We start from the raw sequence: 25,701 nt of genomic DNA, 5'->3' as shown, positions 1-25,701 counted from the left end.
CACGGTGCAACTTTTTGAATGGACACTAACACTTGTGCTAGAAAATAATGAAATATTGGTAACATTTAATTTTCAGAATTGCAATTATTTTTTTGTGACATTTGCATCTTTATATTAACTGTTGGAAAACAAAAACAAAATATTTATTAGTTTTGTTCTCTAATTTTTATTCTTTTGTTTTTTAAAGCATAAAACCTTATTTTGTTTATTTCTGAAGATTTTTTATATATATATATTAAAAATGTTAATGTCACTAAAATTATTTTAAATGTGCTGAGGTGCTTAATTATATTATTTTAAATGCTAAGGTTCTCTGCTTAAATTTATGCATTAGCATTAATTATATACCTAACAATAAACAAAACTTTAATCTACATTAATATGTTCTGACATTCTACGTTAATGTCTACAAATACATTTTAATGTTTCAAAATGTATAAACTTTACAAAACAAACATGCAGTTGTAGTAAGCAATAGTGTATTTGGGTCAAAGACGTTAAGATGTCCACATCAAAAGAAATGTACAAAAATGTCCATAGAAAGCACATTAAATGTAAGTAAAGTGTCTACTTTTAAGGTTTCAAATACGTTTTTGGAGAATAAAATGTCAAAATTTGGTTCAAATAATGCTACATTTCATTCAGTGTAACAATATTTATGTAAAAATTCAAACGTGCTTATTCTGACGTGTACATATTAAAATGTATAAAAGAAGGGCGCATATTAAATTTTGTGTTTTAAATGAGTAAAAAATTCTTACTGACAAATGGGCAAAACCTAGGATAGTAGCAAATTTAAAAAAATGTAAAATTACAACTAAGTATTTGAGGTGAAAGTAATTAGTCTTTTAATATGTCATAAATAGATTTTTGTTGTAAATATGCCTGACAAGATTGTTACACTGAATGACATTTTACTGGGTGTCTTCTGTAAATCAAGGAAAAATGTATATTTATTTTTTTGCTCTGAAAAACAAAAACAATTTAAAGCAGTATTATACTTGTTTTTATGCTTAAACCCTTTTTCGTCTTTGACCCATTTATAAATGTATACAAACCTAATTATGTTTAAAAAAAATCATTCATGAGGCTGGCTAATGTCTTTTAGATTCATATGTTGCTTGTTTCGTTCATGCATGACAACACTAAGTTGTTTTGGTTAAATGTGTAATTTATTATACAGTAAATTTAGTGCTGTGATATAGATGTCATTGTAGAAATGGATCATTCACATTCAGCCTTGATTTGCTTATTCTATTAAAATGTCCAATAAAAATGTTTTCATAGACAAATTTAATAGGCTTACTAATAAAAAACTTAAATTGTATGTAAATGAGTGAATAAGAAACCTTGCTAAAATAAGATTTTTAAAGTTTCACCACTCATTTTGCCAATATAAATATCTATTAAAATCTAACTGAAGTCTTAAGTCTTGCTGTACAGGTTGAGTAGTTGTATAAAATCTAATGCTGATTAGTCCAGCATAATTCAAACCGGTTTACTATGAAAGCGGCGTTTTATGAGGGTTTATACATTTACTTTAAACACAGTCTGCTACATTAAATAAATGTGCACTCATTTCATGTACATGTACCACTCATTTACATCAAAATATTAGATCTTAAGCAGGATAATACAGCATCACAGGAGACCGGCAGTGAACATGAGACTGTCTAAAACCAGTATAAAACTAAAGCTCAAAGTATTTACAGGAGAAAATCTCTTCCGCTATTAAAAAACATTCCCTTTTACACGGTTAAATGCTCACTGTATATGTGCAAATACTTCTGAACGGCATCAGCGTACCTCAAAAATAGAGTAATAAATTAAGAACGCAAATTAAAAGAGAAAACCATGTTGTTAGGAATCAACAGTCCTGATCTGGAGTCAGTGTGAAGTTTCTAACAGCTGCAGTGGGAGGAGTTTTCACTGCAGGCTGAGCCTCTGCCTGAGGACAGGCCACGCCCCCCGACTGCTGATTGGTCACTGGCCATTCAGTGGGACGTCCTGCAGAAACACAATCAGAGATGTGTTGGGAGCCAAACAATCAAGCAAATCCACGCAGAGCATCTCAAGCCTGAAATAAAATCCCTTCAGACAAACACAGCAGAGACATGGAGTAAAACTCTTCATACGGGCTACTGGGGTTTAAACAACTGCAAGCAAAAAAAATTTAAAAATAAAGGAAAGAGCAGTGAACATGCAGCGATCGTCATGCAAAGAAACAGATCTGCTTCTGAAAGCACACAAACACACGAGCCTTCATTAAACTAACCTTCCACCTGCAGAGCCTTCAGCCCAAAAACATTCAGATAGTTAGACTGAAAGACAGAGCATTAATATCATGAAGACAGGAAAGAGAGAAAAAATTTTTAAAAATTAAAATATCTACAGATAAATGTCCTTTACAAAGAAACGTTCAGGACACCAGAACATTAAAAAAATATTTTAGAGGTACTTTATATTTTATGAGGTACTTTTACTTTATGTAAAACAAACCAAAAAAAGGACAAAATTTTTTTTTTTTTTTTAAATGTTAGAAAATAAATATCATACTAAGTCCACAGTATTGTCGTGTGATTGTTTTTTTATATGGCAATAAATTAATTCTAAAATTAAATCCAAAAAAGAGTTTATCACAGGATTCACCATCAAACTCTCCTTGAATACTTTGGGTCCAAAAATATGTTTGCAAGTATTTAATTTTTTTATGTCATTCAGTTGCATCACAGTTTATTATTACAATTTATTTCATATACTTAAAGGGGTCATATGATGCGATTTCAAGTTTTCCTTTCTCTTTGGAGTGTTACAAGCTGATTGTGCATAGATAAGATCCCTGAAGTTGCAAAGACTAAAGTCTCAAAACCAAAGAGATATTCTTTATCAAAGTTAAGAGTCTGCCACGCCCCCCTAAAACGGCTCGTTCTAACACGCCCCACATATCTACCTCACTATGTGGAAACATTTGCATAATGCCGCCCAAATGTTCACGCAAAGAAAGAACGCGTGGTTTCAGTAACCGCAGTTAGTGCTGATACAGCCATGTCAGGGAGACGCTGTGTGTTTCTAGGCGAAAGCAAAAGCACTATATTTGGCCTTCCGAAAGTAGATGCATTAAGATTACTTACAACAGAACAGCAATGCATTTTATGGACGACCGTTTCGTGAACCTAGGAGAGGAGGTAATTCTGACTTTGCTATGACAATCTGGCGCTTCTGAATCAGCTACTGTTTTGCTATTAGTTTAAGTATTTGCTATTGACTGTTCAAATGCGGAGTTTTGCGCATCATGTGTGTGTGCGTGCACGCGCGCGTGTGTGAGAGAGAGACAGGGTCACATCACAGTGGAGTCAGCTGTCCGTGGCTTGTGTACTGCAAACACATACCAGCTTCATCACTGTGTCTGTCACGCGACTCTGTTCCCCTTTCGGGCTCTGTCTTTACATTTATTTTGAAAGATGAAGCTCGCGATTATGGTAAGGGGCGTTACATTTCCGACGAGTGCTTGCGGTGTTCGGCCAATCACAATGCACTGGGTCAGCTGGCCAATCAGAGCAGACTGCGCTTGTCGGAAGGAGGGACTTTGTAGAAAACGAAGCGTTTGAGAGAGGCGGGGCATAGAGGACCTACAATAATGTACAGTATTTGAAAAATAATGTGTTTTTTGAACATTAAAGCATGTCAACATATTCTGTTACACCAAATACACAGAATAATGATCTTTAAAAAAGCATCATATGACCCCTTTAAAAGTCTACTATATAACATTGCAAGGTTTATTTTATTTTAAATAAATAAGTAAATCAATTGAACCGAAATGCAATTAACTTTTTGAATGATTATTTTTTTATTTTAAATTATTAAATAAACTATATTTATTTTATAGTGTATATTAAATAATAAACTAATTCCGACATTCCCCCCCAAAAAAAAAGGTTTATTGCACAATGACAAAAATTACCATCAAAACTCTGCTTGAATACTTTGGGTCCAAAAAAATAGTTTGGAAGCATTTTATTTTTTTATTCTATGTCATTCAGTTGCATCACATCCTCCTTGTGACCATCATGTGCAACTTTTTTTTTTTTTTTATGTTTTTGAAAGAAGTCTCCTCTGCTCACCAAGGCTGCACTTATTTGATCAAAATACAGTAAAAACAGTAATACTGAAATATTATTGTAATTTAAAATAGGTGTTTTTAATTTGAATATATTGTAAATACTTTATTCCTGTGATCAAAGCTGAATTTTCAGCATCATTACTCCAGTCTTCAGTGTCACATGATCCTTCAGAAATTATTCTAATATGCTGATTTGCTGCTCAAGAAAACAGTTGTGCTGCTTCATATTTCTGTGGAAGCCTCGATACATTTCCCCCAGGATGAACAGAGTTTGGTTTGCTCTCATGTAAAAGAACACAAAGGTAAACACACCTCCAGGTTTCCTCTGGCTCTCTTCAGCACGCCGTGAGTCAGAGACACTGCAGAAACACGACACACACATCAGTGTTGGTTGACTCTGCATGAGTGTGAGTGTGTGTGTGTTGCTCTCTTACGCTGGTCGATGATGACGCGCTCCATGCCCTCTTTGAGCTGGTTGGTGGATCTGAGGTGTTTGACGGCTCTGCTCAACATCCGCTCCTGCTGAGACAGACGAGTCTTCAGACGACTGATCTCACTCTTCAGCAGCTCCTCCTGATGACACACAAACACACACACACACAGTTAGCACAGTACTGCTGGCAATGGTTTTACTAACAAAGTTTCACATAATCACTGAATTAGAAATTATTGTGAGGTTTGTTGGTATCAGGGTTTATTTCTTATTTCTCATTTTTATGTATCAGTCGCAATACTTCACAATGTATTCATTTCATCACTGATTTTTAAGTCTATATTTCATATATACTATAATACAATGGGAGGTGATTTTTATTTCACAGAAATAAACTTTCAATTCTATTTTAATTCAAATAAATTAATTTCACACCTTTAGTCACATTTTATAGTATTTTTTATTTAATGGTAAGAACACTCCACAATGTATTTAATTTAGTCAACTGTATTTAATTAGGTGTGTTTTGTTTAACAAATACATTTTAACTTCATTGTAATTAAAAGTAATCAATTTCACACATTTATAGTCACACTTTATTATATTTTTATTACATTATTAGGTATATTTTATTTCACATAAATAAAATGAAAATGGAAAATTAGTTTTTATTTATTTATTTACTTTTACTTTACTTTTACTTTTAGTCATTTAGCAGACGCTTTTATCCAAAGCGACTTACAAATAAGAAAAAAATAAAATGACAACATGACTACAACTGTAACTAAAACTAAAATAGAGAACTAATACAAATCAAACTACATTAGTTTATCAGTAATCCTAAAAAAATAACACTGAGCCAAACACACATGCTAAAATAACAACAACTTACTGACACATAGTAAGAAATGGTTATTTTCTGGTTTATTTATTATTATGGAAATTTATTTAAATAAAATAAAATAAAATGTGACCATAAATAAGGTGTGAAATTAATTAGATAGGAACACATTACCATGTTTTTAATTATTATTTGACTTAATTGTCATATATTTAATTTAATCTATTATATTACATTTCAAGGTGTATTTTACTTCACAAATAAATTTGAATAAAATGTTAATGTCACACCTTGTTTCTGGTCACAATTTATTGTATTTTTATTTAATGATAGGAACACTTCAACATGAATTTAATCATTTCATCTTATATATAATTTAGTATACTAGATTACATTACAATATGTGTTTTATTTCACATAAGTAAATAATCAAATTGATAAAAATTAACTTAATTATACAAAGTCAACACTGTATTGTGATTTTTTTTGCCTATAAGCCAACAGTTAAGTGAAGTTTATTTTCCTGAAAAGTATTTTATTTCACATAAATAAATAAATACATTTCACACTTATTGATGGTCACATTTTATTATATTTTTATCAAATGAAAGGAACATTTCATGATGCATTTAATGTCAGTTACCTTCCTTTATTAGTCTTAAGTCATGGGTGTATTCACACCTGTCTTGTTAGGTTCGATTGAATCAAACTCAAGTTCGTTTCTCCTCTTGGTGCGGATCTTTTGGGCAGGTGTGAATACAGCAATCGCACTCGGGTGCGGACCAAACAACCGCACCGAGACCCAGCTGAAGAGGTGGTCTCGGTCGGCTTCCAAACGAACTCTGGTACGGTTGAATGGCTGACCTTAGCACACGCATGGTTTTGTTTACAATTTCTGGTTCACTAGCAAAAAGGGTAGTATGAAAGCGAACCGCACCAAACAAACAAACAAAAAATCAACATTGTATTTGGTCCGCACCAAAGCAAGTGAACTAGCGGACTTTCCTGGTGTGAATACACCCTATATTTAAGCTTTATATAAATAAAAACCTCATGTTACCTGTCGAGTGTGTGTGGCGTCTCCTGAGGGTAGTGAGACTCTCCAGAGCAGTTTGAGAAGTCGAGCGGCCTCCTCCAGAACCTGCTGCATGGTGTTCACACTGCCAGAGACATTCTTCAGCTGATCCACAGCCTGACACACACCACAGGAAACACATTCAGTGCTGAAACATGACCCTAACACACATCAGACTGAGTGAGTGTGTATGTTCTCACCCGGCCGCAGTCATGTATCTGTGTGTCCAGATCTGCAGTGAGTCTCTTGGCTTCAGTGATCTGTTTGCGCAGGGCGTTATAGTCCTCGATCAGACCCAGAACGTGACGCCCGCGTCTGTCCGCCCACAGCCGGTGACCCGGGACCAGCCTGGACGGAGCGTGGGAACCAGAGTCCGCTGAGCTACTGCTGTCTGAACACAAACAGAAGTGGAAATGACCATTTCATTTTCAGGGTTTATGAGCAAACTTCACAAAAATAACTTGGGAGTCACATATAAAAGAACATTTACATTTAGTCATTTAGCATACGCTTTTATCCAAAGCGACTTACAAAGTAAAAGAAGTGCATAAAGAAAACTAATGCCTATTTTTAGAACCATAAAGATTTTGTGATATTATTCTCAATTAAGCACCAATTGCAATCTCATTACTGTAATGCATCTCAATGTTTTATTTTACTAAAAGAATATATATAATAATGTATATATAATAATGAATAATATCTAATAACAATGACTGACAATGACAACAATGATAAATAGTATATAATAATAATTATCTTATTCACAAATAGGCTTGCTGCGATAGACTGTGTTTTCGGTTATACCGGTGTTAAGCCGCAACACCGGTTACGTCATTTGCCTACCGCGGCACCGCCCCCCACCGTCGTTTTGATTTTTTTATAGTAACAAAAATCATTTAGCCTAGTTCAGTTAGAGGACAGACACATTTAAAAACTCAACCCAAAATGCCCCTAAAACAAGTACTACTATGATGTATAAACAACGTAATTCATAATTTGTCCTATAAACAGGCTGCAATTTCTTATTCATTTTCATGCTCTTTAGATTCATCACTGCAATGTGAATCTGTTCATAAACTGACCAATATCTTTATAATCCTACAAACAACAGAAAAGGTCAAAGATGCGTACCATGTGCAGCACTGGACGCGTCTGTATGCAAGTGAAGAACATCTGATTTACCAGCTTCATCTGAGAAAAAGAGATGAAAGAAAGAATGAAATAAAGAACGAAAGAAAGAAAGAAAGAAAGAAAGAAAGAAAGAAAGTGAAAGACAGATAAAAAGAATGAAATGTCAAAAGAATGACCAAAAAGAACAAGACAGATCAATAGAAAGATACATTGAAAAAATGAAAAAAAAAAAAAAAAAGAATGAAAGAACGAACGAACAGAAGAACAAAAGGGAAAGGAAAGATTGAAAGAAAGAAAAAAAAGAGAAAGGAAAAATGAACACAAAAGAACAAACAAACGAAAGAACGATCAAAAGAAAGAATGAGCGAAAGAAAAGAACAACCAAAAGAACAGATAGACCAAAAAAAAACAAGAAAGAATGACAGAAAGAGAGAATGAACAAAACCACACAGAAAGAAATAAAACAAAAAATAAATGTAAAAGAATGACAGAAAAATGGAAAAGAAAAAACAAATGAAAAATAGATTGAAAGAATGACAGAACAATAGAAAGAGCGAAACAAGAAAACAGAAAAAAATGGACAAAGAAAGAATGAAAAAACAATGGAAGAGAACGAACGAAAAATGAAACAAAAGAAACAGAAAAAATACATTTTTGTCTTTTGTTTTAATGATTGTTTTCTTGAATCTTTCATTTGTGTTACATTGGTTTAAATATCACTGTAATCTCTCAGAATTAATGCTTTAACAAAATTGCTCTCCAATAATTAATGCATCTCAAATAAAGAGACTTTGTGTGTGTGTGTACCTGTTTTGGGCAGCAGGTAGTTGATGTTGATGGTTGATCTGGGGTCGGTGTGGGTCAGCAGCTGTTGTTCCAGTCTCTGTCTCAGTGTGGTGTTGATCTGGATGCTTCTCTCCAGCTGAACACGCAGCTGTCTGATCTCAGCCAACAGCTCGCTCAGATCCGCTGCTGAACCGCTCTCAGATCCAGAGCCACGGCCCTCACCTGAACACACACACACACAGATATCAGCGGTGTCGCAACCCTCCCTCGACAGCACGTTCAGGCATCACGAGTGTGTGTGTGTGTGTGTGTGTGTGTGAACGCACCTGTGTGAGTATGTGTGGAGTTCTTCATGTGCTCATGCACCTGCAACTCCACACGCACAGACTGCAAGAGCTGCTGGGTATCACACAACTGCTGCCTCTGATGACTGTTCTCACACTGCAACCTGAAACACACACACACACACACATCAGTGCATGCTCAAAATAACTTTATTATGTTGTCCTCACTGGGTGCATGCAAAACTAACATACAGTGCAACAGCAACTATGTTCGATGTCAAACAAATTGTTCTTTTTAGAGGATTCATTTTATTTGAATCAGACACCCCAATTTGCAAATTAGTCTGAATCAAATATATTTGAATTTGTCAGACAACCAACTCACTCACTGAATGAGTGCAAACAATCACTGCATTAAAAAAATTAATTGCTTACTGAATGAGTCAAAATGATTACTGCATTAACAATTGAACTACTTACTGAATCAGTCACAATTATTGCATTAACTGACTCAATGAATTGGTCAAAATGCTTACTGCTTAACCAAAAAGTCAGAAAGATTACTGCATCAACAACTGAACTGTAGATTGAATCGGTCAGAATGCTTATTGCATTAACTCGCTCACTCACTGAACAACTGTCTCACAGAATCAATTACTGCATTAACAACTGTATGACTCACTGAATCAGTCAGAATAATTACTAAAATAACTGAATCACTCACTGAATCAGTCAGAAAGATTACTGCATTTAAAACTGAATCACTTACCGAATCAGTCAGAGCAATTACGGCATTAATAACTGAATCAGTGAATCAGTCGAAACAAAGATTACGACATTAAAAACAATCATTTACTGAATCAGTCAGAACGATTATTGCATTAACAACCAAGTCACTCACTAGGCCTACTGCATTAAAAAAATAACTTAACTGGATTGGTCAGAATGATTACTGCATTAGAAACTGAATCACTTACTGAATCAGTTTGAACAATTACTGCATCAACAACTAAATCACTTCCCTGAATCATTCAGAATGCTTACTGCATTAACAACTGTCTCACAGAATCAGAACATTTTCTGCATCACTTAATGATTCAGTCACAAAGCTTACTGCATTAACAATTGAACCACTCAGAAAATCAAATCAGACTCAAAACTGGCATTTAGCAGGTGAGAAATGCTGTGAGCTAAAATGTTTGTAAGATTTAAAACCATTTAAATATTAACTGGTTGTTCCCAGTTAAAGATACTCATTTGTAAATGTAAATGGAGATGGAGATGTAGGAAACACTGATGTGCAACAACTAAAAAAATTCAGGGATGACATAATGAGTGTGTGTGTTTGTAACATGAAACTCATTAGCCAATTACACATTTACCTCCTGGATTACAAATAATTGCAATAATTAAAACAACTCATTACACAGGCCCTCTGAGAATGACACATGATACACAAACACACACATTACATGATACCAGATCACTGTGTGTATCTGCAGCTGATCTCTTTTATAAGAAACACATTTTCCTGTAGATGGATGTGCCGTATATGTGTTACCTGTACAGGTTGTCCTGTAGTTGCGTTTTCTCCTGTTTCAGTGTTTCACACTCTTTTCTGCTCAACTCTAGTTTAGCGGTTCGTCGGGCCAAAGTCTCCCTCAGGCGGTCGTTCTCCTTCTGTTTATCTGTTTAAAACACACACATAACTGTGACAACAGCTAACAGATCACATCTAGAAAGTAGTTTTAAATGTATAGAGCCTATGTTACCTCGTGCTCCCTGGTTGAGCTGCTCTTTGAGTGTGTGGTTTTGGGCGAGGAGGAAGTGAAGTTCACTGCTGATGTGAGCCTGATCCTCAGAACCAGCGATGAAGATGTTGGTGGCTGTTGATCACATAAACAAACACTCACATATTGAGTGATCTGAAGATCTGAGGAGCGTTGTAAACCACTGAAAACATGAAATGAATGCGTACGAGTTTGTGTGTTCACCTGAGTCTTTTTCAGCTTCCTGTAACTTTCTTTCTAACTGTTCTTGGAGTCTCTCGTTGGTTCTAATCGTCTCTTCAAGACGCAGACGCAACGCTCGGATCTCCTGCAGGTGTTCTGCTAACAGATCTAAGAGAGAGAAAGTAAGAAAATAAGTACATGGATGACGTCAATGCTGCAGCTACTTGCATACTATAACGTTATATCTCTCTGACTCTACCTGAGTTGATGGTCTTGCTCGCTGACATGTTCTGCTGCTCCGGCTGCTTGTCTTCGGTCTGGCTCTGTGGTTTGTGCTTCAGGACAGATCGAGTGAGGTCCAGCTCACTGCGAAGTGTAGCGTTCAGTTCCTCGCTGCTTCTCAGCTGCTCCTGCAGACGGCCATTCTCCCTCTGTAGCATTCGGACACTCCCCTCTCCATCATCGTCCACGCCCCCTTCGACAGCCACGCCCCCAGAAACCAGCCGTGTATCTGAAAATGCATCGCCATTGGTTGCCTTCAGCCCTGCAAGAAATGACAAGAAAGATTTGTTTACAACTGCATACAAGAATAAGCATGAGCCGTAAAGTAATTCTGCACGTAACTTGTGTTCTTAATTATTTTTGGTGAATTTTGATCACAAAAACATGCTAATAGCATTTCAGCAATTTTGTGCATGTCTCCTTTGCCGTCATTCAGTTGTATTAAATGAAGTATGAGGTATATTAGACACATCAGCATTGAACAGTTTGGGGTCTCTTCTGCTCACCAAGGCTGCATTTATTTAAATACAGTAAAAACAGTAATATTGTGAAATATTATTACAATTTAAAATAACAGTTGTCTATTTGAATATATTTTAAAATGTAATTTATTCCTGTGATCAAAGCTGAATATTCAGCATCATTAGCCCAGTCTTCAGTGTCACAAGATCCTTCAGAAATCTACATTAAAAATACTTTTTATGAAAGATAATGAAAACAATATTTTATGTATTTATAATAACATGCACTGTTGAACAAAGCACAATAAGGGGACACTTATTAATAAAGTAAACTGTTAATTTGACTTCAGGTTGAGCTCAATGTCTTAAAACACAGTTTCAAATATTGCTACCAATTTAATCATGAACTAAATCCAAAACTATAAAAATTGATTTTGGCAATTGAAGTTGAAATAATATATAAATTTTAGACAAAAAACAAAAAATTAGAAATGTTGCTTCAAAAACTAAATGAAATAAATTAATGTACTACAACACTAAAATGGAAATAATAAAATTAAGCTAAATAGAAATATTAAAAACAATAAAAGCACATAAAAATTGAATTTAAAACAATCTGAAAAACACAAAAAAACTAATTGAAAATATTTTTTAAAAATATTGAAATAGTACATACATAGTGCTACAATAACACTGGTACAAACATCAACTTCTGTTACTTAAGCCTAACCTATAATTCAAGAAAGCAAGGCATCAGCAGGACTTAAACGCAGAACTGGACATTAATGCTAGATTTTTACCTTCCTCTTTGGAGGCTTTAAGCACTATTCTCCATCTGCTACGAGAGACGGCGTTATGGAGCACAATTTGTTCACTCATGTCCAGAGCCGAGCTACTGTTAACCTAGTCCTGATCTCACTATAACGCCAGATCTCAGGATAGTTTCAATCCAGTAGAAAGTTTAGCACAGCTGTAACATTCTCACAAACATATATCCTGTCTAAACGACAATTCAGCATCACTTAACATTAGACACTCTCGCCTCTAAGAGCGTTAGGGCTAAAGAACCTGCAAATATGGTGTAGTCCATCAGGCGTTCACTGAATACATCTCCAATCTCTTGATCTATTGTGTCCCAGATGCTGGGAAACCTGTACCAGGTCGTTCTGAAGAGAGATCAGGAGTAACAAATTCCTTCTGTTTGCTAGTGTAGTGCTGTGAGAGTTAATCCAGCATCTTGTGCCGATGCTTTTAGTGAAGAGCAAAATCTATCCATTTCCATGATACTAAACACTCAAAAAATCATCAACACACCGGCTCAGGGCTCTTAACAGCTCTCAGGAGGGCAGAGGAGATAACAGTGCATACTGAATAATGCATCTGTAAGGGCTAGTAAGGGGACACCGGCCTCAGCTCCTGCCGTTTCACTACACGACTCAAATACTCAAACTGACAGGACCACAGATTAACGAAAATAGACAAATGCATTTTTAATCAAGACAGCAAACATGAGTTCACTAAAACACCTCAAAAGACACAATCAATGATAAATAATAAAAATGTTTCGCTGTAATATTATAATTATGCATCACACCAACAATCAGAATTTAAAACTTAAAATTAGAAATGTAAATTAAACTTGCTATGGCAACGGACTGAAATAAGTACTAAAATTACTCAAATAAAACAAAAATAAATAAAACCTAAATAGAAATTATAAAAACAACAAAAGCACATAACATTACTAAAAAAAAAATAAAAAAAATACTAAAATAAACTACTAAAATTGTATTACTAAAATAAATACTAAATTTTTTTTTAAATATTAATAAATATTATAAGAGTTTACTAAAATAACACTGTCACTATAATTACTAAAACAAAAAAATAAGCTTAATAAAAAATTTTAAAGACAAAAGCACAAAAAAATGACTAACATGAAAACAGAAAGTAAAAAAATAAAAGGTAATTGAAAATATTAATAAATATAAGAGTTTAAATAATACTAAAATAACACTGGTAATAAAAAAAATCTAAATACATATTTCAAACAATAAAAAGACATACATAGAAAATTACTAAGACAAAAATACAAAACAATAAATCCAATTAAAAATACTAATAAATAATGTAACAGTACATAAATAATACTAATACAACATCAACCACTGTTACTTAAACCTAACCTATTATTCAAGACAACAAGGCATCAGCATCACTTAAATGCAGAACTGGACAGTTAGTTTACATAGAATTATATTACATAAGCATTGAAACTGTGAGACAGTGAGAAATGGCACAAGACTTCAGTGTTACTAAGTACCAAAACTCATTTGACCGGCATATCTCTCCAGGTCAAGAGGTCACTGGCAAATCAACAAGAGCCCCATGTGAAGGTTTACTGGATAAATAATTCAGCTTGATTTAAAAGGTGCTCCGCCTTGAACTGAGATTACATTCATCTATTAGCAAGGAGTCCGTTTCAGGTTGATAAAACATTGAAGAACTTTATTGGAAGGATGTTCACGAACGTTCAGTTCTAATTTAACATTCTGATGTGTTAGCTGAGATACAATCAGACACATTTAGAAACCAACTTACACCTGATGAGGTGAGTGTTACCTGTGTGAGGTCTGTTGGGGGTCTGCCTGCGGACAGCAGGAGGGCTGTCGTGGAAGGAGGTGGTGCCATCGTTGGACAGCCTGTCACTCATCTCGGAGTCGGAGTGCTGGTGCATTCTGGGAACTTGCATTCGCAGTTGATGTTGCAGAGAATGAATGAGCCGGTCTTTCTCCTGTAGTTCTGCAGAGAGTCTGTCACACACAAACAATTACAGAGAGAACAAAATTATCAGAGGGACACGATAAAACAAATCAACAATACCACAACAACACACAAGAGTAAGGCTAAATCCCAAATCCTATACTTGTACTAGTCTAAAAAGCATACATGGATGCATACTTTAAAAATCTAAAAAAATAATCACTATTCCTTAAAGTTTTAACAGTCAGAATTTTTATTTTTATTTATTTTTTAAGTCTCTTCTGCTCACCAAGGCTGCATTTATTTAATCACAAACGCAGCAAAAACAGTAAGTTAACAGTAAGTTTTTTTCTATTTGAATATACTGTAAAATGTAATTTATTCCTGTGATCAAAGCTGAATTTTCAGCATCATTACTCCAGTCTTCAGTGTCACATGATCCTTTAGAAATCATTCTAATATGCTGATTTGCTCCTCAAGAAACATGTATTATTATCACTGTTGAAAGCAGTTGTGCTGCTTTATATTTCTGTGGAAACATTTTATTTTTTAAGATTCTTTGAATATACGGCTTTTTTTTTTTTTTTACATACATTTCTTTTGGAAAAAAGTAGCAGTGTAATTTGTGACACATTAATCATTATCTTTCATACTATATAATATGGATAGTATATGAATTGGGATGGAGCCTGAATCTGGGCATAAAGACTGTCACCCAAAGAGAAAATTCAACACAAAAACAAAACCTAAATGACTAAGAAAGACTTCCATTGTAGAGGTATGAAACACACTGCACTGCACACGGGCCATTGCAGGCAGCACTCACAGGTCAATGTAATGCTGTGTGCTAATGGCAAGATTCTGGTTCTGCCTGCACAAATAAACCATCTGTAGCTGCTGCTGTTCTCTGTCGCCCTCTAGCTGAGAGCGCAGGTACTGCAGCTCCTCCCACACCCACTCACAATCGCTGTTGGGAGGAAGCCAAAGACTATGCCATCAAACACCAGCTGGATTAATAGCTAATAATAGCAACAGACTCAAGTGTACACCAGCGTAACCATGCATACTAATGCGGTGTTCCATTCCATTTCTCCTCTATTACATACTTGAGATTTCAGTATTTGTGAGATCACGGTGCATCGTTCTTAGCAGATATGAAGCTGAAAGCTGTTCTCACCTCAGCTTCATTTCTGACTCCGCTTCTTCTTCATTATCCATACCAGACCCTCCTGTAGAAACTAAAGGATAACAGAAAACACATATACGTCAACATTTTAGTTTATTTATGGCTATTTTCACAATGGAATACTACTGCCTCTGCTTCAAAGTTTCCCATCTCTACCATTCTTCATTAGTGGTTTATCTGTGTGTTGGTGTATATTTACCCTGCTCCAGTTTCTCCAGCAGGCTCAGGCTGTGATCCAGATGCTCTCTGAGCTGGGTTCCCTGAGCGGAGTGCATGTTATTAGGCTGAAGTAACTCCTCTAGAGCTCTTCTGAGCTCCAGCAGCTGTTTACGCTGTTCCACACCCAAACCACGAGACACACGGATCTGTTCCCGCAGCTCACACAACTCCCGGGCCTGAGACTGGACCAGAGACTCAATCCTACCGAGAAAGAGAGAGGATGACATTTCATAAAAAAGCCACAAGATGAAGGATACCGTTGTTGATGATGATCATGAAGATGGTGATGAAAGCTACCTGGAGGGAGAGCCTGCTTGGCTGCTTCTTTTCAGGGTTCTCTCTCTTTCTAGCTCAGTGCTCAGCTGGGCGATTTGAGCCTTCATCATCTTTGTTTCCTCCTCCTCTTCACCTGCTGTGGGTTCAGAGGTCACACTCAGGAGCTCAGTCGACAAAGACTTCTTACACAGCTGCCTCTGGAGGTTCTGGATGACTTTGTTTTGTCCTTCGATCTGTGACCTGAGCTGCTGGATGTGCAGGGTGGGGTCGGCGTGAGGGTCGGAGGGTCGAGGGGAGCTCAGGCCAGGAGAGCTGTGGTACGAGGGGCTGGATGCGGTAGTATCAGGTGAAAATCGGTCCTGATTGCCCGTGAGGACAGGAGACAGAGTGGGAACCAACCGCAAAGCACCGTCCACATCTGATAGTGACATCAAACACACAGAGGACAAAGAAAAGACACATACAAAGACATAAAAAGTTGGATTCAAGTTAATTACAGCAATGGTGGAAGGAGGTTACAGTCCTCAAAGATGCCACATTAGTTACATTATTAAAGCAGGGATGGTTTGGTCATGCAGTGGAAGTGATTAAAACAAACTTAGCACACACAAATACGTGCTGGCAAACACATAACCAATGTTAAAGGACAAGTGCACCCAAAAATTGTTTACGCTCCCTCGTGATTTTTACCCACAGGAAAAAAAACAGCACCATCATTCTGTTAAACTTTGGTGTTAAGTGGAGTAAAAAGTTATACAAGTTTGGAACAGCACGATTTAATGGAAGTATTTTCAATTCTGGGTGAACTATCCCCTTAAATTACCCAAAGCGTAACACCGTTGTTTATTATGATCATGCAGTCAGTAGCAGTTTGCGTGGATCATCAATGGAGATAAGAGATTCTGAAACTGCCTTTCCATGCAGAAACCCTCACATGCAGACTTATTAAAAAGAAGTGTTTTTCCCCTGTCTACCTGTGCTACTGCCCTCCACCTCCGTCTCACTCCTTCCACTCGTTTCATACCCGAGGTCGTGCGCCTTCACTTGCACCCCTTTATCATCCCGTTCACTATGGGGTGCTAGAGCAGACAAGCAGGGTTGAGAACAGTAGCCCCAACCAGAAAAACAAGCAACAGGCTTGTCGTAGTACCGCAATAAATCTGAATGGCACTTAATGCAGGTCTCTATTGGGCAACTTGATATAAAGTACTTTTATAAAGTAAACATAAGAATAACTTTTTATATTGTAATTAATATTTTGAGATGAAAATCATGTTCAAATGTATCAGATATGATCCATCAGGCTTTGGAGGAATATTTATTTGTTCATCTCTCAATTATCACTGTATTGCATTGCATTATACGTTTTGAAACTACAGAGCTTTGATCATGAAACAAAGCATTTAAGCACATCTTACTATGACATATTACTGGGAGGTATAGAGTGACATGTTATATTTTTATCATTTTATGTAAGTATCTGCTATACTGTTATAAAGATCACACTGATTTACAAGCTACCAGAAATTCATCTTTTTGGCCATATAAGTATAAACTGCTTCGAATGTCACAAGTATGAGCTCCATTTTCTCACTATATAATACAACACGAGTCATAAAAGCCTGATGTATCAAATATGATACTCAAGATATTTCATTATTTTATATTTCAGTCTTTACAAGGTTAAGTACGTAGGTCCCAGACCCTTATGCCAATATGTAGCTGATTCTATAGATTAAAATGTAATCCCTGACATAAATACTGAGGTGAAATAATGTACAATCACATGTGCCATACACAAAAAAAAGTGTCTTAAAAGTGCATTAAAAAGAGCTAGTTTGAGCAGTGTTTACCCTCAACTGAGTGTATTGCATTGTGTGTTCTTTTCACCTTTGCGCGGATCAGACTGTTTCTCCTTATTTGAGCCATGCACAGTGATGACAGACTGAGCGATCGCCAGTTTCTCCTCTAATTTCCGACATGCCCTCTGCTTCTCCTTCAGGGCCTTCTGCAAACTTTCGATCCGAGCGTTCCTCTCCAGAGTTTCATTTCCAGGTGCATCTCCACCTCCTCCACTTTGGCCACGCCCACTAACAGCTTCCTCAAGTTTGCTCATTTTCTGAGCACGCTCAGTATAAATCTGAAGAAGCATCAAGAGGTTCTTATGAAGATTCTGGTGTGAGGTCACAGGCTCCTGAACGTTCTGTTGCCGTTCTGGTTTAGAACTCTCAGGGTTCTGAATGGGCGTGCTTGTCTTTTGTTGGTGCCTCTCAGTGCAGACTGGGTCCTCCAGAGACTTTCTCTCCAGCAGAGCACGCTGCAGCCTGTCTAGCCATTTCTTTAACTCTGGACTGGACAAAATCTCCTCATGAGACTGGTTTGGTTTGGAGCAAATGTCTGCGAGAGACTTGACCGCGCCTTCAGCAGCTCTTATGCACTCAGACAGACAGTCCGTCAACTGTTGCAATGACAGGACCTTTCCTTCTGGTTCAGGAGTGTAATTCCCATCCAGACCAGTGGGTGCGCTGTTGCGCTTGGCACTGACAGCTGCACTTAACTTTTTAACAGCTGCTTCTGAAGTCCAGAGCTTCTCCTGCAGCTCTGCATTCATTTTGCACTGCTGCAACAGCGACTCCTGCAGTGAATCTGCCTGCCGCTGTAACTCAGAATCAGGTCCTAGTGTTGGACCAACCTCTGGGATGTGAGAGTCTTTTGACCTGCCATCGCTTTGCTGAGAAATTCTGATCTGTCCAATCAAGTCCTCAAACCTCTCACAAAGTGCTTTTGGGTCTTCTTGTCCAAGATCCATTTGGCTGCTTGCAGTGTTTACATTTCGGAGCAATGCAATGGTGGATTCCGCAGAGTTCAAGCAGTCTAAGAGCTGAGCGTTGAGTCGGTCTTTCTCCTCAACAGCCTTCTGAAGATCTGCACAACGTTGCTGCAAGGTTACATCTCCTGTTTGACCGATTCCACACTCCGAGTCCAAGCTGCATGCGGTGAGGTACGCAATAGTAGACTCTGCCGCTTGTAAGGCTTCCAGGTACTCTCGGTTGAGCTTGTCCTTCTCCTGTAGCTCTGCCTGTAGCTCGTCCCATTCCAGGACCTGTTCCCTCAGTCGGGAGATTAGCTCCTCTTTCTCTTGGCATTCTTGATTCAACAACTCTAATTGCACCATTAGCTCGGATTCCAGATTTTCGTTCATGTTAGTGTCTCGTTTTGTTCCAGCAGTTGGACTCAGCCTAGCATCTTTAACATGGTCTAATTCGAGGTGTCCGTGCTGAGCTGATCTCGAAGACATCTTGCTGTCCGTGCTGTAATCAGACTCTTCAGCCCCAGTCAGGTAGTCTTTGTTTCTGGGGTGAACGTGGCCTAAATTCAGCTCCCTCAGATCTTCTGAACTCTGCCCAGAACTCTTACTGTGCCTCACAGGTACTGGTAGCCGAGACTTTACATATGTCTAAAACAAATGACATTAGGATTATTTTACGGATTATACGCTTTGGAAAAGACAAAGAAGCAGTAAAGACAGGTTTGGATGCATCTCCACACTAAAGGCAAGAAGAAGTGGGAAGAAGGGGTGGTGTGTCATACTGGATAATAGGGCTGGGTATTGAACATGAATACATGAATAGATTCAATTTAGATTCAAAAGCTCTTGATTTGATTCGGTATAGATTCATTTGGGTATATATCAGGTCAATCATGTAAATTCTTCTTAAAGAAAAGAACAGTTATCGGTTAATTAAAATCAAGATCAAGAATTCAGTATTATCAACCTAGCCCTACTGAATAAAGCAGGGTTACCTAATCCTGTTCCTAAAGATCTATCAACCTGAAGAGCTCAGTTACAACCCTGCTCCCAAAACACCTACGTGTAATTATCAAGTACTTCTGAAGATCCTACTTAGCCAGTTCAGGTATGTTTAATCAGGGTTGGAGCTGAACTTTTTAGGAAGGTAAATCTCCAGAAACAGGACTGGGCAACTCTGGGATAATAGGGTTGGTAATTGGATGGTTGCTTGTTCAATTCCTGCATGCAATGAGCCACTTTTGAGTCCTTGAACATGGCACCTAACTCCAGGTTGCTCGAGAAGTTGAAAAGTCAGGCATAATTGCTTCTTGGTAGGTTTGAACCCACAACTGTTACCAACCATTATGCTAGACTTTCTACCTTTTCCGGCAGCACATGTGACTGATACTCACTGCATGTCTGGCCATGTGCTGCTTCTGATTCTTGCTGGATTTGGTGCTTTGACCCTGCCGCCTTCTCTCATATCTCTCCTCCATTTCTTTCCTTTCTCTTGGTTTGTTCTCTTTCTCCAGTGTGCTGGTGTGTCTCTGCAGATCTTCATGGTTTGTCTGCAGTTGTTCCATATTGCTGCCCATCATCTTAAGGTCAAGCTGACTTCTAGCATCTGAGACAGAGTTCCGCTGCAGCTGCTCTTTTAGCAGTCGAATTATCTTTCGGTGACTTCTGGCTTCTGAGCGGAGCACCTTCACGGTTTGGTGCAAGTCTCCATGGCTGTCACTTTCTCCAGAACTCTCTGCACTTTCTTTGGACTCAGTGGCGTTTTCTTCCTTCAAAAGTCCACGGAGTTCAGATGCTTCCAAGCGGAGTTTGGCCACTTGCTCCCTACAAATTGCAGCAGTTAAAGGTTTTATTTGACATACAACCAAAGCTACAATGTGGATACCTAGTTATCTTAAACATACCGGAGTTGAGAGACTGACTCCGCTCCACAATCTGAGAGAAGGGATCGGAGTTCTGCTTTTTCTGATCCATCCCTAAGGAATCTGGATGCGAGTTGTACTCCACTTTGCTGTCTTTGAGTCTGTGATGGTTGATTACTCTCACCAACATCCTCTGGAGAGCGATCTCCCTCATCACATCTCTCCTTAGAGATCAACAACACACGGGACAACAGTAAATACAAAAACAAGACTACTGTGGTTTCCAGACTGAAAGTTGAGGTTCAAGATTACAAAATATTTTTACAAAATTGACTAATCTATTTCCATTTCTCTTACCTTCATGTTTGGAGGCATTGGTGTCACATTATCTTCAGAAGTTGGTTTCTGCTGTATCGGTGATTGCTACAGTAATGGCATGTTTGGTGACACATGACTTAACAACACAAAATGCCATAATGGAACAGAATATAAAGAAAGCACACAGTAACGGTAGGATGGGGCGGCTGCAGGTGATCATGGGTAAGAAAATAAGCCAGAAAGACAGAGAGAGGAGATAACAGGGGTTAGCAGGGACGGAAGAGAGAGACAGAGAGAGAGAAAACTAGAGGGAGGGGAAAAATAAATAAATAACCGCAGACACATACATAACCACTCATTCAGCAGACAAACATGTTACAGAAACAAACTTCTAGAGAAGGTCCAACCTACCGCTAACTAATGTTAGTAAACTAGAAACTCAACTACAGACAAGAGGTCAATCATAAATGGAACACGAAAGCACAAAATCTGAAGGTCTGAGGTTAAAGGTCAAGAGGTTAAAAGAAGGTAAGAAATTGGGCCCCGTTTTACATTGGCATCAAACCAAATGTCAGCTTTGCACAAATGTATTCCAAAAACCCTTACATACAACGTAAAACTAATAATATTTCTAAGAAAAGATTTCACTGTGAACTTTAATACCTTGATTGGAGTTGAGAGCTTGATTAGGTCTGGTTCTTTCTGAGAGTCTACTGGATCTTTACCCACAATGTCTTTCTCCATCAGAAGCAGCTTATTCTGCAGTTCGGCATTGACTGCCTGAAGCTCTAAAACCTGAAAATAAGAGGAAAATGTAAATCTTTCAATTTTGTTTGACAAAAAATACATAGCACTTCGCGATTAGGCACTCACCTTTATTCTGAGCTGTTCAATGGTCAAGTGCTGGAGCTCCTCCTCTGGCCCTTCGCCAACACATATACTCATATAGGACGTCTGATCGCCAATCAAACTCAGTGTGTCCACTAAAATCATCAGATGAATTAAAGTCAAATGAACTAAAATAATTGAACTAATTTAATTAAGAATGGACAAATGATACGTATGATACATGAACGTACTAGAATCGTTGGCTTGTCCAACCCCTCCTCCCCGGTTCTGGATTTGTCCCAGTCTGGCTTGCAGAGAGGCGTTCCAGCGTTGGGATTCCTCTAGTGCATCACGCATACTCTCTAACTCTGAAGGGTTTGAACCTGCACACACATGTATACTCATGCAGTTAGTAACACTGCAAACACATTCAATATATATGTATGTACAACTTTAACTTTGTTCTCTGCATATTTCCTTTTTTAGTCTTTAAAGAACAGCTGAGAAAACACAAGAAATTATAATAAGAAGTGGATGGGTGCATAATCAGTATATGACATAAACCGAATTTGCGCCATAGAATAGAATACATACTAAATGCTATGTCAATGCATATTTATTTTATGCAGATATTTATTGTAAATTTCAACTGAGACTTAAAGCATACAGACTACTGAGTGGTGAAAGCGAGAGCCACAGCAATACATGGGTAGAAAGTTAATGGGGTGCATTTGTTTTGTCTTGTGTTTTGTGTGTAGTGTGCACAGAAAGATGATTGGCAAATAGAATCACATTTAATTAGAATCAAATTAAAAAGTTATGAAGTGGGAATAAAATAGTTAAATTATCAAATAAATAAGTTTCTCTTGATCCGCTCCGCTCCAGTGTAACTAAAACAATTAAAGATTAAAAAATAAAATATAATTATTAAACTATTAAAAAATAAAATATATTTTATAAAATTATAAATGTTGACAAATGTTTAGGTTGAAGTACTAAGTTGAACTAGAACTAGAAGCTAATTAACTCGAACTAGAAGCTTATTTAAAATCTCTCTCTCTCTCTCGCTCTCTATATATATATATATATATACTGTATATATATAATAGCACTGAAATAACACTGTCTAATATTGCAGGTTTTTATTTTATCTTGATAATGATGTGATGTGATGGCTGGAAAGGGCATCTCCACAGCCACAATCCCACAAAGCAGATGGACACGAGGATTATGGGTAAATGGAGCAGAAACAGACAGAATGCATTTCATTTTCAGCAGTCAGTGTATTTGGAAATTGTCTGATCCATCTCTTCTGCATTCATATGCAAGCACGGAACTTAAAAAATGGTGAGTATATGTGGATCTTGTGACCATTGTGAAGGTTAATGGATTGGAAAGGTTTTCATAGGTATGCACAGAAAGAAATAAACAGGCTGAATAAGTTAAGTCATATATGTGTACAAGGCAGGGTGGAATGAGGTGTAGTGGTCGACCGATATATCGGCCGATATTTGGCATTTTTCAAATATCGGCATCGGCCGATGAAGTTTTCCTGTTTGGCCGATGCGTTCGAGGCGGGACTTTTATTTTGACGGTGCCGCACACAGTGCTCACATTCTCCCTCTTGTTCGCTGTTCTGTCTAATACGAATAGAAGTCGGTCTAATAATCAGATAGAACGGTTAAACAAAGGAATTAAAATGTATACAAAAAAGGTTGTATTGTAGTACAAGCATTGTAGTCTACTCTCCCAGGAAACAGTCCTCCATAAAAAGCGCTTATCTTTGAATGACTAATGAACATTTAATTTTACAAACCTTGCAAACTTAGTCGGATCCAGTTGTGAGATCTTGTGAAGTGTGCATTTGTATCCTGCATGATCGCGTATTCTCTGCATGACGGTCGGTCCGTGTGAATTGAATGCGGACAGAAGAGTTCAGCTTCACTAGAGATGCATGATCGAAAAACTTTAAACTTGTGATTTTAAATTATGCTGCGCTTTATACATTTGCCCAATGTCATATTCATGTCATTTTCACTGTGTGCTGTATGTAAATAGAGTGTTACCTTGGATTTATTTGAAAAAATATGATTCCCAATGCACACAAACTTCCCAGAATACTGAGTGCCCTGCTGGTTACAGTGTTTACTTCCTTTTTAATTATATTTTTATTAAATATTTATTTATTTGTGAAAAATACTTTGTCATCTAAAGTATAAGTATGTTTATTTAACACATCTATTTTTTAATCCATTTTCAAATGATCTCAAATTTCTTAAATATTAATTTAGAATAAATAAAATTATATCGGCTTTATATCGGCCACCCTGCTTACCAAGACATCGGCATCGGCTGTCAAAAAACCAATATCGGTCGACCTCTAATGAGGTGAATGTATTATTAGTGTTTTAGTGCCGATGAGCCACACAGAAATTTAAAACACCTTATTACAATGAATATTTTATCTATAAATAAATAAATAAATAATCACAGAGGAATGAATGAACAGTACAGAAAACAGACAGAAAAAAAGGAGATGAACAAGATGGACAAGAATGGCAGAAAATTTCAGAACAACACAAAAGAAAACAGAACAAACATACATGCAAGTCAAAATAAAGATAAATGCAAGCTTTCATATAAATAAAAAAGCATGGTTATGTGGGGATGAACAATGATAATTATGTAAAAGCTGGATGTGCTGTTACTGTGTGTCCTGCTTTACACCAGATATAGGGCTGATATAAATAAGAGCCATCCAGAAAATCAACAACCTGATGGGTAAAATATTAAGCCATTAGCTCTGACCTTGAACTGACTATATCCCTGCATCATTGTTGGCTGAACAAACTAAAAGGTTCTTTTGGTATATTGGGAGATTAGAGCATGACATCTGATTGGTTTTCTGCACTCTCTGTCTGTACTGCACCTTCTCTACGTTTGGCTCTCTGGATCTCTTTCTGTAGCTGATCTCTCAGCTCTGTGTTCATCTGGACTCCACTTTCCAGCTGCTGTCTGAGGAGTGATACAGCTGTGAGCTCCAGCTGCAGTGCCTGCAGCCTCTCAACACTGAAACAAAAAAAGCATAATTAAAATATAGGTCTCAAGTGTTTAACATCACATTACAGCAGATACGACCTTTTAGGTGTCACACACCTGTCACGCTCTTTGACGGCTCTGATGAGGTCAGAGTAGAGATGTTGCTCAGCTCTCAGAGCTCGGTTTAACTCCGTCTGCTCAGTCAGCAGATCAGACAGAGATGCAACATCCTACAAAATAAGAAAGGCATTCAACATTAGAGATGCTAACATGTATCAGCTTAAAGAATGCATGCATGTGTTCACATGTACCTGTTGTTGGCGATCTCCTCCAATGATGGTCCTTTCTCTCTGAGGGAGAGAGGAAATGCTGCATTCTCTTTCACTCGGCTGGGACGCTTGATCCCGGGTCAGAGGAAGTCGACTGTCCCCTCTTTGAGACAAATGCTGGTGCAGCTCCTGCAAAGAACCACAAAATCAGACAAAAGCATATACTGTAACCCAATCTCAGAGCTCATGCTAGATGTGCCTTGAAAGTTTAATATTTTACTGTTTAATGTTTTATTGTCACTTTTGATCAATTTAATGCATCCTTGCTGAATAAAAGTATTAATTACTTTCAATAAAAAAATTTAAAAAAATAATTTAACTGACCACAACATTTTTAAAGGGGTCATATGATGCTGCTAAAAAGAACATTATTTTGTGTATTTGGTGTAATGAAATGTGTTTATGCGGTTTAAGGTTAAAAAAACACATTATTTTCCACATACTGTACATTATTGTTTCTCCTCTATGTCCCGCCTTTCTGAAACGCGTCGATTTTTACAAAGCTCATCAGTCTGAAAAAGCGAGGTGTGCTGTGATTGCCCAGCTATTCAGTGCGTTGTGATTGGCCGAATACCTCAACAGAGCGACAGACCAAACATGGATCCAGCAGCAGTCTCCCCAGTCCACATGCACCAAGGACCACATTAGAAACTTTTTTGGACATTGCATATTTAACCAACCTGCCAGACTAAGCACTTACG

General features: G+C 37.3%; 1 protein-coding gene across 5 annotated transcripts in view; it reads right to left on the bottom strand.

Annotated features, from left to right (window-relative positions):
* Positions 1–1,044: 1,044 nt before the first annotated feature.
* Positions 1,045–25,701, bottom strand: part of LOC107737169 (myomegalin-like) — a 43,052-nt gene continuing 18,395 nt past the window's right edge. Inside the window, exons 23-50 of one of the 5 annotated variants that reach the window (XM_016548611.1) lie at positions 24,983–25,129; positions 24,789–24,901; positions 24,562–24,701; positions 21,884–22,015; positions 21,678–21,787; positions 21,468–21,599; positions 20,844–20,909; positions 20,529–20,710; positions 20,019–20,448; positions 17,706–19,272; positions 16,790–16,894; positions 15,837–16,233; positions 15,520–15,740; positions 15,312–15,372; positions 13,994–14,184; positions 10,888–11,172; positions 10,671–10,796; positions 10,449–10,562; positions 10,238–10,364; positions 8,719–8,840; positions 8,414–8,614; positions 7,607–7,666; positions 6,673–6,863; positions 6,458–6,589; positions 4,558–4,696; positions 4,436–4,482; positions 2,276–2,321; positions 1,045–2,007 (exon numbers count right to left, since the gene is read on the bottom strand). In XM_016548611.1, coding sequence (XP_016404097.1) covers positions 1,868–2,007; positions 2,276–2,321; positions 4,436–4,482; positions 4,558–4,696; positions 6,458–6,589; positions 6,673–6,863; positions 7,607–7,666; positions 8,414–8,614; positions 8,719–8,840; positions 10,238–10,364; positions 10,449–10,562; positions 10,671–10,796; positions 10,888–11,172; positions 13,994–14,184; positions 15,312–15,372; positions 15,520–15,740; positions 15,837–16,233; positions 16,790–16,894; positions 17,706–19,272; positions 20,019–20,448; positions 20,529–20,710; positions 20,844–20,909; positions 21,468–21,599; positions 21,678–21,787; positions 21,884–22,015; positions 24,562–24,701; positions 24,789–24,901; positions 24,983–25,129 — 5,724 coding nt within the window. In that variant the 3' untranslated portion in view covers positions 1,045–1,867. Of the gene's footprint in view, positions 2,008–2,275; positions 2,322–4,308; positions 4,483–4,557; positions 4,697–6,457; positions 6,590–6,672; positions 6,864–7,606; positions 7,667–8,413; positions 8,615–8,718; positions 8,841–10,237; positions 10,365–10,448; positions 10,563–10,670; positions 10,797–10,887; positions 11,173–13,993; positions 14,185–15,311; positions 15,373–15,519; positions 15,741–15,836; positions 16,234–16,789; positions 16,895–17,705; positions 19,273–20,018; positions 20,449–20,528; positions 20,711–20,843; positions 20,910–21,467; positions 21,600–21,677; positions 21,788–21,883; positions 22,016–24,561; positions 24,702–24,788; positions 24,902–24,982; positions 25,130–25,701 lie in introns of those variants that run through there. The other 4 variants (XM_016548607.1, XM_016548608.1, XM_016548610.1 and 1 more) reach the window with 4 other exon arrangements.

This window comes from Sinocyclocheilus rhinocerous, unplaced genomic scaffold (assembly GCF_001515625.1).
Source record: "Sinocyclocheilus rhinocerous isolate Xijiao unplaced genomic scaffold, SAMN03320098_v1.1 scaffold284, whole genome shotgun sequence".
In the NCBI taxonomy this organism is placed as follows: Eukaryota; Metazoa; Chordata; class Actinopteri; order Cypriniformes; family Cyprinidae; genus Sinocyclocheilus; species Sinocyclocheilus rhinocerous.
This window is presented reverse-complemented; position numbering and strand designations above follow the sequence as displayed.